The 11,924-nt window shown below is 31.7% G+C and overlaps 1 protein-coding gene across 1 annotated transcript; it reads left to right on the top strand.

Moving 5' to 3' along the window:
• The first annotated feature begins 3,877 nt into the window (after nt 1-3,877).
• On the top strand, nt 3,878-11,025 carry LOC113397757 (odorant receptor 85c-like). The gene is made up of 6 exons (XM_026636256.2): nt 3,878-4,029; nt 4,855-4,951; nt 6,576-6,677; nt 6,919-7,007; nt 10,083-10,149; nt 10,950-11,025. Exons 1-6 carry the CDS (start codon nt 3,911-3,913, stop codon nt 11,004-11,006), a joined length of 531 nt encoding a protein of 176 aa, XP_026492041.2. The 5' UTR covers nt 3,878-3,910; the 3' UTR covers nt 11,007-11,025.
• Nucleotides 11,026-11,924: the final 899 nt, after the last annotated feature.

The following is an 11,924-nucleotide window of genomic DNA, read 5'->3' as shown; positions in this document are numbered from 1 at the left end:
GTATGGGTGACCGACCATGTGCATCAGTTACTGAACTGCAAAGAAACAGTTATTATTTTGTGGGGCAATGTGTGGTAAACTATATAGGTAAATTAAAAACAGTTAAAAGGAAATTAGCGTACAAATACTTATTATACGATTAGTGAGTTTATAATTATTTTTTACTTCGACATGTGGCGGGTGTTAATTGAGGGTTATAGTTTTTATTAAGTCATGTTTGTAGTTTGCCCTAAATAAGTAAACGTGACGTTTAAAGCGTACCAGTAGAATCGTGAGCGAACATTCATTCCATCGTTGTATAGCGTAGCAACGTTTTATACGGAATTGAGTCTTTCAGGTGCCCTGATCCGGAAACCGCATCAGGGCATCGGCAGCGGTAATCTAACCAGTTTAACCGGATATTTTAAATATTCAATAACAAAGAAATTTTATTTAATTTATTAAAAACTACATGATGTATATACATACTGTAGTTTTTTTTTTTTCTTAAATAATATAATAGTAATATTCGTAACCCGTAAATTTAAATTAATATTTAAAAAATACAAACGAAGTTTAATAGTCATTGTTGTTTTGGATATTAAGATTAAGATTTACTACCCGACTCAATTGACTTTCTCATTCGTTGTTTTATCTATACTAAACTCAATTTGAATGGACAGCAAAAACATAATAAACATAATTTACTACTCATTAAACTTATGAGTAAAATGTTTAAAGAAATAAATCACATATTACTTATATTATAAAATCAATTTGAACAAGTATTACTTTGTTAAATTAGATTACAGTAAATAAAACAATTAATTATAAGACAATGATGGATATATTTTAAATAAATAATCAAATTCAAAATCCTGTTTCGGCAACTATTTTTAATTGTATAGAATACGACGGAGTTGCAAGTAGTGAAATACCACGAGGTGAAATGCCATAGAATCGTATATACATATACTTCGATATTGATATGACTTATGAGAACAGTTTTGGTCAGTCAACGTGTTAACAAACTTGGAATAATAAGGGGTTTTACTTGATATATGATTATGTAGATGATAAAAAAGTGTCGAGTTAGTATACGTTGATTTCCATGCGGAGTTAGTTATAATTCAATTATATTATTGAATGATATATTTTAGCCCTAATTAATTAAGGAATTCCTAAGAAATTATTAATATTCTTATTTACCCCGCCTTTAAAGCTTATCACTTGTGTTAGGAGTGCGGACAACAATAGCCCAAGGGGTCAGGATCGATCCTACGTCTATGTAACTGATTGTCAGAAAAGAGTATCTACGGAATTTCTTGGTGGTTCTTCTCCATGTAAAACGACGATTCAAAAGTGTATTCGCAAGAATACTCGAATAATATATATTTTGATTACGATTTCATTGTTTAAGGTTGCTTATTATACTTGCATTTTTGTGGAATTAAAAATCGGATCAAGGACTATGTGGTGAAGCTCGGTGAACAATGGCGGGACGATGACAGCTTAACTGCGAAATCCATTGCAATAAAACGAAATCAAATTAAGCACATTCATATTTATACTCTTGGTGAGAATGACCTTTTTTTTTTAAATAATCTTAGATACTTTTTCATAATGGACGGCAAATTTACTTGATCGAAGGACCACTTACTCATCACATATTCAATACTACTTAGTACTATTGTATTTCTATTAGAATAGTGAGTGAGATAGCATAACTCTATACTTGAGTCTATGCAAAGGGATTCAACATTTTAGCACCCAAACTTGGTGGCGCATTTTCAATGTACAATACATTAAATATCTTAAACTCTTTCAACTCTCACCATCAGGTGATGATCACCATTTTGCTAGTCCGCCTTTCTTTAAAAATTACTCAATGCAAAATGTTTCAAGTTTTTTACTTTTTTTACTGATTTGAGGAAGTGAGCAGGCACTTGTGTGCCTTCATGAAAAGTAATCACCTATATCCATAAATAAATTAATCTCAAAGACTAAGCATCAGCTCTACCAGTGAGCTCATATTTCCTCAAATATCAGTTTCTAGGTAGTCTGTTCTGTATGCACTCTCTGTTCCCTCATTGTCATAACCCTTAATCCAATGGAATGGCAATTCGACTGACAAACTCGAAAGAAACTGTGTCTGTCTGTCTGTCGCGGCCAAACCGCTGAACCGTATTTGATGAAATTTGTTATGAAGCAAGCTTGAACTCCAAGGAAACGAACACCTGACAACGAACCCCTAAACCCCAAGCGAAGCTTCGGTAAACTACTAATAAAGAAGGAATTTTCAATTTCCTTTAATGTTTCGCCGGGGTCATGATGGAGGTATAATACCTCCCACGTGTTACGAAGTAAATGTATCGCATGTATTAAGACAATTTTTTTTACCAACAGTTTATTGCACACTAGTAAAAGTTTTCGTCCATACTTATTTCGCATTCCCATTGGTAATAATATTGATCAAGAAGTTCTTACTAAATGTCGAAGTCAACTACATCACGCCGTTTAAATTTACATTTCCTTTTAATTACCAAAGTAATATGCTACTATTTGCTGGCGCTTATTTGATGGATTACATGATCGGTAAGAATCGTATAGAAATATTATATACTTAATTTGGATAAATATAAACATACATATCTTAGAAGGCTTGGAACTTAGTGATTGAGCTTTGTGCAAGCCCGCCTGGGTAGGTACCACCCACTCATCAGATATTCTACCGCCAATTAGCAGGGCACAGTATTTGTGTTCCGGTTTAAAGGATGAGTAAGCCAGTGTCACTAAAGAAACAAGGGAGATAACATCTTAGGATGTATGGAGTGGTTAATATTTCTTACAGCGCTATTATCTATGGGCTGTGGTGAACATTTACCATCAGGTGGCCTATTTGCCCGTGCGCCTACCTACGTCATAAAAAAAGAGCGCGGAAGTCTTCGAGTTATGCTGCAATGTGGATTAATAAATGCACAGATTCACATTCGACACTTGTTGGTATTCCCATGATATTTTCTGTTTCCCGAGTTTGTATCCGCAACCATCGGTTAAGATTAACTTTTTCTAACCACTGGGCTATCTCTAGTCACCGGTAGTCAAGCTATGAATATTAATCATTATATTTGTTTGTGAAATGTATGAAAAAAATTGCTTTTCCTCTTTATATAATTGTTGATTAAACATGGATGATTGAACATCGATTGAGAAACAAAAATCACAGGCCTAAAATGATACCTGATTTAGGAAAATAAACCAATGAAAGATACGTCGTAAGAATTGTAAAAATTTATCATATATTATCCAGGAAAGTGTCCAAGTTCCCGAGATAAATGCAGAATTAAATCAAATGAACGAGACAAAAAACAGAAATGATAATGATAGTCAATGGCGCATATCATAACATTCTGATTTCACGATTTAGTTACACAAGCTCTGTGTGTAATATGTATAAGAGCTTAATATACATAGATATCTGTTTTTGTAAACAGAGAGCCGAGATGGCCCAGTGGCTAGAACGCGTGCATCTTAACCAATGATTTCGGGTTCAAACCCAGGCAAGCACTACTGAATTTCATGTGCTTAATTTGTGTTTATAATTCATCTCGTGCTCGGCGGTGAAGGAAAACATCGTGAGAAAACCTGCATGTGTCTAATTTCAACGAAATTCTGCCACACGTGTATTCCACCAACCCGCATTGGAGCTGCGTGGTGGAATATGCTCCAAACCTTCTCCTCAAAGGGAGAGGAGGCCTTAGCCCAGCAGAGGGAAATTTACAGGCTGCTAATGTAATGTAATGTTTGTAAACAGCTTACAAACAATTATGTTCATAATTAAACATAAAATAATATCAACGATCTTATTAAAATTTCAGCTCTCAATATATCCTATATTGTTACCTGCAGTTTGTTCTTTATCTCAGTAACAATGAGTCAATTACGATCTCTGTACATGTTACTGCACGAAGATTTTAGAGAAGTAATAAAATCGAAAGACGTGGATTTACAAATAAAGCAAATTGTTCGACGACATTCAGCGCTTTCAGAGTCAGTATCAATATGAAACTCTATTTGTTTATTTTTATCATTATTTTATTACGTGTTCACTGAAAAAATATATACGTAATAATTATATTGACAAAATACGCGACGTCGAAAAGGCTATCCTGCGGTGGATTTCTATAAATCGTTCGTGTTTGAAATACCTGTAATGAGCGAATGTACATTACCGCAAATAAAATACTGAATAAAATGATAAAATTATTCTTCGGGGTCTATAAATTATGCATACGTTTTTATACGAGTTTAATCAGTTTATCTCGAATTACCTGCGTTTGACCGCTCGACTACGTTCTGCTTATTATACTCAGATAAATTATTCTACGTTATTTTATTAACAGCTTACATTTAACAATTTGTATCAAACTAATGTAATTCATGTGAAAGTAACTGTATGTCTGTTTGTTACCTCAGAACGACTAAAACATTGAACGGCATGAAATCATATATACCTTTACCAAGTCTGAATTTCTGGAATCATGGCAATAAATGTGAATCGAACAGCCTTTGATTCGTCTGGGTAACTGGCATCCTCGTATTCTATCGCTGTGTTCTGGTTTGAAGATCGAGTGAGCGAATGTAATTATGTGCACAATGGATTTACTGTTACATATTCCATGTTCGTATAGTGCATTAACAAGTGTCTCCGCTTGCCATCGAGTTGATCATTAACTTAACAGCTACCGTAAAATGAATAAATAATAACTAGGAAGGTATAAACTTGTTATATTTTTATCGAATTAATCTAAAATGTATTTGTACGCGTTGAAAGCGAATTTTTTTTTTTATGATTTATTCCAATTTAATTTTCAGCCTGTTAATTGAGATGAGTGACGCGTTTGGCGCTATTTTCACTATCCATGTTCTATTTTTGTCAGTTACGATTTGTTTCTATGGAATTGCCGCAAGAGTAAGTTATATAACAATTACGTACATTAAGCTTAAATTATTACATACGATTACAGAGGTTAAGACGTAACGTGTTTATTTTAAAGAACTTTAAAATGAACACGTTTAATTCGAATTTCAAAACATCAAATGAGGAAAATAATATTTTAAGGACAATGCCCTAAACTCCACAACTTCCACCCACCGACATTTTTATAGAATTATTTATAATAAGTAAAAAAATCTAAGTACCTTTGGACTTTGCAATTTATTTATTTAATATTATTAGATTTTTTTTTGTCTTTTTTTTTCATCGGTTTTATTTTTTCTATGACACAGATTAAATATCATTTGCTTATTAAAAACAAATTTGACATTTACGTTATGTCACTTTTTAATTTGCATTCGGTAAGATTGTCTGTGTCGTTTTAATATATTGTATTACAACGTTATTCTAGGAGGGTTCGGCTATAAAAGTAAGTAACTTAGTAAAATAACGATTACAACAGTTATGTTACTAAGTTGTACTGTTGAAACAGAGGGCAATTTATGCACCGCAACATTATTAACAAATCCGATTAAACAGTAATAGTAATACCATAATAAATCGGGCGTATAAAGTAAACACAAACTATATATGTCTAAGAAAACATAAGTTTTTACCAAATTGACAATTTCACCTTTATAATAATATTAGTAGATATTATAAAGGCGAAAGTTTACATGTATGGATGTTTGTAACTCTTTCGCGCAAAAACTACTGAATGGATCCTAATGAAACTTTATAACAATATAGTTTATACGCCAGAATAGTACATAGGCTTTAATTTATATTGTGTATACTACCTGACAAACAACCCTTTTAAAACGAGCGACGCCGCGTGCTAACACTAGTAGTAAATAAAATACCGTCCGCCAATTAATAAAAATGATTGGTTAGGACAACATAATAGGTATAATTGTTATATGAAAATTGTTATTTTATAAAATGAATAAATAATATTTTTATATATAAAACGTTTTCTGATTTGCTTGCCTCGACCTACAAAGAAGTAAACGAGTATGTAAACGAAAAACGGGAAATACAACATAAAGTCAAATAAATTTTATTTTTTCGCAACTTTTTTTACGAAGCCTTTACTCAATATTTCTTATTATAGATTTTTATTTTAATTAATTTTTTTTTTGTTAATTTTTCTTGAACGCGTGAATGCAGTGGGGCAGACTATATAAAAAAATAATTATAATACACATAAATATCTTTCTGTAAAAATCTTGAATTGTATGCTTCGGTGGAGACAGTTCACTGATAAAAATTTAATTTAAAAAGCCTCTGATTAAATTTCTTGATTTTTAATTCGAGTCTTTTACGTGCGGGTAAGACCGAGTTTATGACTCGGTAATGTTGAGTGTATGACGCACTCTAACATAATATGTATGTAGCGCTTAAGTTATATATGTACGTCATTATTCTGTATTATTATAACAATAGGAACATTTTATTTATTTTATAAATGAAAACTTTTTTCAATAACTGGTTTAACTAATAAATAATATATATAACTGGTATAAAAAGTTTTCATAAGTCGGTTAACTGTTTTTTATTATAATTTTAATGATAATTAATATATTTTTTCAATTTTCAGATTAATGCTAGACTAGAGGATTTGAATAATTTTCTGATTTCGGTAATAACTGCAGTCAATATTTACAACTGCTGCAGACACGGTCAACTCGTCACCGATTCGGTGAATCTTACTTTTTTTTTTTTTTTTTCTTTTTCCCAACAATATTTTAAAAAGTTTGTTGTTTACTTGTTGGAAGCTGTTTACAATCTCCGGAACTAATGATCATAAAATGTTTTCAATGACTATAAATAATATTTACATGAGATAATTTTCTTTATTTATAAATACGAAGCCGGAGCGTATCTGTAGCTATGCAATATAAATATTAATTTAATCAAATAATGAATTTCAACATTTTAAGGCTGTAGATGTCGCAACTGTTGCATACGATAGTGTTTGGGAGGATCTATCGTGTAAACATATGAAGATCATTCTGCTTGCAATATTAAGGTAAGAAAAAAATATTTACATATAAAGTAAATGATCCGTTAGAGTATAATCCAACAAGAAGAAAAAGCAATTACTAAGTTTTTTAACGGTTCTTCTCGGTAGAATTTACATTCGGAACTAGTGGTAGCTTTATATTTTGTTTTATAACATGACGATTTAAAAGTATGTGTGCGTAGAATATATTCGCGAAAAAAAAAAAATATTTTGATTCTGCACTACCGATTTGTGAATCCGTGGTCCTGAGTTCAAATCATAATCAAGCATAAAACAATTGTATAATTACAGCACCTGCACTTTCATACGTAAAGCTATTAATAAAAATGTCCATACCGAACTGCAATTTAATAGCAGCAAAAAACTTGGGCGCCCCTGCACTCGACGCGCGAGTCTCATTGTTTTGCCTAAGACTCGTACCAAGTTCGGTCAAACTGCAATAACATATGACGGTGCGCGTCTTTATAACAATATACCCTCAGACATTAAAAATATTGACTCGTTCGATATATTCAAAAAGCGACTGTCCCAATACATTATTACAAAAATATCTGTCTAAGTATGTAGAATCGTAATTGTGTTTGATGATTTCATGATTTGTATGTTATTTTCTACAGTGGAAAATATAAGTACGACAACGAATATTTGTAAATTATTTTAATTTTTTTAAATTGTGTTCTCATGTAAGTGATGTAATTCTCTTTATGAAAATAAATAATCTTTAAACCTAAATCCCAGGTCGAGTTGAATAATGGGGTTTGCTGTCAAAGGAGTCTGGTAATCACGTAAACCCTCTCCTGCGCCTAACCGCATTCCGTTCATGTCTGATATCCCATCGGATGATGAGAGTGAGGGAATATAAAAGGGCAACTGTATTTGTGCTCTCTTGTGCACTGAGTAATATGTCCTGTGTAGTTGGCCAGGCTCCCTTGACCGGCCGCCGTAGCTAAAACGAACATATTCGGCCACGATGACGTCATCGCGGTATTTCGACCGCTAGGTACTGATATTGATATCACGTTTCTTCACCGTTGAGCACGGTATTGATTTAATTAAAAACACCAAAAAGCACTTGATTGTATTGTATTGACTGTTATGAAACCATGATCTTCGTTTGCGATTCACGTTTGCTATTAATATAAAATATAACGTGTCTCCTTGCATAATCTCTTGCTATAGATAAGCTCGCACAATATTCCCGAAAATTATTACACATGTTTTTATGTAAAATTATTATTTTAATAATTAATAATCAGTATTAAATTGTAACAAAGACAAGATTATTTCCGCGGTAAGCCTGAGTATAAACTACAATACACATTTGTTTTACGAAACGCTGTAAATACATTTATTGAATCAATTATTATTGATGGTGTTAAAATGTTTTCATATATAGCGATTGAAATAGTATGATTATGTGATTATTATGCTTGCAAAATGTTTAAAGAAAATATTGTAGGACCGTATAAAGTCGTAGTAAATATTATTATGTTTGGAAAAATTCAAATAATTGAGATATCGTATATAAGCAAAAGATTCTGTTTTCAGTTTGTATTTTGTAGTCGTTATATTAGGTATAAACACGAAAAGCTTAGTTTGAAAGAATTGTCAATAAATATTTAAATACTTTTTTTTGTGGTACTTTTTCGTGCTAGCTCACCTGGGTGGGTACCACTCACTCATCGCAGATTCTACCGCCAAACGGCAATACTGCGTATTGTTGTATTCCGGTTTTAAGGGTGAGGCAGTGTAACGATGTTGAGGAATGGTTAATTTTCAGGGCGCCAATTTCTATGGCCAATGGCGACCACTTGTCATCAGGTGGAATATATCCATCTACCATTTTAATCACTCTATTCAAATAATATTGAATAATTGCGCAATGCCAATTACATAAAACGCTGGATAAATCTAAATATATTCCGTTTTGAAGATTGTATTCGTGGTATTAAATGAATAAAATTATCCATTATGGACTAATGTGTTCCAAATTAAAAAAACATAAAATACAAAATATGCTTTGTGCAGACTTATCGCTGCTTAAACTAAGTTTTCATATAATCCAATATGCACAATTTGCATAGATCGTTTATTTGCAAGTTGTGCCAAGCTTATAATAGTCTTACTTAACTTGGTTGAACTATCGACAGGAAGGTCGAGTTGTTTGGTTTTCTAGTGATATTTATACAGCTTCAATTCGGAATTGTGGACTTTCCATTGGACCAAGAACAATCAGGTGTCCTAGTCGTCCTAAAGACTCAGAACTCTTCCAAGGAACAAAAAATTCATTTAGCATTACACCTTCCGCACACTTAACCTTTCAAACCTGATACTTTACTTTTTTTTTGTTAAGTTACATAATTTAAAATACCCAAAATATTTTATTTATTTTTTTAATTTAAGTAATATCAATGTTATTATCAAGGAATTATTAATATTGGCATTTACCCAATTAAGCTTAAAACTTGTGATTAATATGGGGACGAGAATATCATAGCCCAAGGGAACCTGATACTTTTTACATCACTAATTTGCCCTTTAACCATTGCGTTATATTCTATATTTATTAAATTTTCACATGATTAAATAAGTAAATGAAAAAGACAATATACGCTAATACTAATAAAAAATGTTTACTCTAGTTTTTTATAATTTATGTATCTTTCATGTAATATAGTAAAGAAATCAAGATGTATCAGAACAAGAGAATCTTAACCTATGATTGCGGGTTCCAATCCAGGCATGTACCTTTCAATCGGTGTGAAGGAAAACTTCGCAAATAAACCAATTGTAACTGTAAATAAACCAAACACATGAAAATTTGGAAAACGCAAAAGCAACAGCCCTCAATGGAGCAGCGTAGTGAAAAAGCTCCAAACATTCGCTTTATAAGGACAGAAACCCTTAGCCTACCTGTGGACCAAAATACACAGAAGTTAAAAATTTGCACATTTTTACTTATGTTTTAATACACTTACATTTTAAATATATACGACGCGTTTCAGCTCTTCGTTAAAGATTTTACTATTTAAGATAAAATTGAAAAAGATGCTGTTAATTTTTTACACGTTAACTTTTTAGGTCACAGCAAGCTTCTTACATCCGCTCCATGAAATGCTCTGAAATTTCTTTGAAGACATTTATAACGGTAAGGTAGAGTGAGAAAGAGTATTTATTGTATTCACTTAAGTTTATAAATGTGTAAAAATAAAACGCCAGGTCATGCTTCTACGAAAAATGTCGATTGTTGAGGATTTACCGGTATTCATATAAAAAAATTCAAGGTTAAATTTGAGTCAATCATTGATGGCCCAAAAGCCAAGTTGCCGGATATTTAATGGTAGGTATAGTAGATTAACCCGTATAGGTATGTCCAGAATATTCACATTATTTTTTTTATTGAATTCTTCAAACCAGATCTGTAAGGTTTGGTATGAAATAAGGGTTACCGTATTATTTATAATTATCAAATCAAACTCTTGATTTCAGATTAGTAGTTTAAAAGATAATAAAATTTACCAGAAGTTTACCATAAAGGTTTTACCAGATAAACTCCTTTAAAAATTCGATGTAAATGTGCAAAGCGGGGTCGTATTACTAGTTGTATATAAGATAAAGCAAATAAAGTATCCCGACGTTCATAAAGACCCCTAGCGAAATTCTAGAAAGATTTAATCCGATTAAATTTTATATTATGTATAAACTTAAACTATGAATGAAAAAAGGAGCACTTTATGTATGTACGGGTATAACTTTCTTGCTTGTAAACCGATTTTCATCATTATCTTTGCGTCAGGTTCAGTTCTTAGATGATCTCATCTTATTCGTTTCGAACATTGTTAAGTTATTCGAAGCGTATGCTATCATAATATATGTAATTATTGGGTGTCTTTTTTGGGATTAGATTGTTTCTTCTACAATACTTTAATATAACATTTTCTTTTTCAGATTATGAATATGACTTGGTCCTTTATCTCTTTGGTTACAAAGCTGTATCAAGACTAATGGATTTCTTGTTGTATATCAAAACTATTTTTAAATAATAAGCTCTGCACTTCATCAATAGCTGAAAAAAAACAACCATTTTTCGAATGCATAGTTGTTTGATAGACTGAAAGACGGGATTGCGTCTAAAAAATATGTCCAACAGTTCCCTATTACGTTCACGCACACTAGTAAAGCAGTGTGACGTTTGACGGGTGTCATTCGTAGCCGTCACGCGACCAAGATAATAAAGTTGGCCCATTTGCTTTAGTCATTTTGTAGTGCGACCCTTTATCTAGATACATAACTAATATAAGGCTTAGTGCGACGAATATAATTTAAAAATATGTGATTTGTTTAGTGCTTCATTTTATGTATAATTTAACTGCACTCACTGGTTCTCTTATCCCTTTCATAGGTTTTGCTGTGAGAGTTCACGACATAAGTGACAAGCGATAACCGTCTTTGCAAACTATGTTTTCCTTAAACATATATTTTTGTATTGCTATTTCTCATTATATCTTTAAATAATATGAAAAAAATTATTAATCAATAAATTAATCTAACATAGGTTATTACAGCATAAGAAGCCGCTTTATGAATGAATTAATATGAATAATAATTTAAATGTAACTTTATATTGAGTAAAGCCAAGCTTTACTCAACTCTCATACTCAATATAAGACACTAAAATTAAATTTTAATGAAATTGTAGCTACAAACCAACCCACGCTTTTTGCGTTAATATATTAAAGACTCATTTAAATATGCTTCGTTTTATTATAATTCTAGTTAGTTCTCAATGTGAGCAAAATACCAAATTTTTTTATAAGATATTTTTAAACCGCAATATTTCGTAAAATCGAAATAAAGTTCACATTAAAAGAAACCTTCTAGAGACAAGCTTTTGTTTATACGGAAAAATATACGAGTGTGTGT

Source organism: Vanessa tameamea, chromosome 10 (genome assembly GCF_037043105.1).
Source record: "Vanessa tameamea isolate UH-Manoa-2023 chromosome 10, ilVanTame1 primary haplotype, whole genome shotgun sequence".
NCBI classification, from domain to species: Eukaryota; Metazoa; Arthropoda; class Insecta; order Lepidoptera; family Nymphalidae; genus Vanessa; species Vanessa tameamea.
This window is presented reverse-complemented; position numbering and strand designations above follow the sequence as displayed.

What these genes read in the sequence shown, in the direction of transcription:
- LOC113397757 (XM_026636256.2), top strand. Translation starts at nt 3,911, where the DNA reads ATGAGTCAATTACGATCTCTGTACATGTTACTGCACGAAGATTTTAGA. An exon ending in TCTATGGAATTGCCGCAAGA is followed by an intron (nt 4,952 to 6,575) that starts GTAAGTTATATA and finishes TTCAATTTTCAG; the next exon opens with ATTAATGCTAGACTAGAGGA. An exon ending in CTTTGAAGACATTTATAACG is followed by an intron (nt 10,150 to 10,949) that starts GTAAGGTAGAGT and finishes TTTCTTTTTCAG; the next exon opens with ATTATGAATATGACTTGGTC.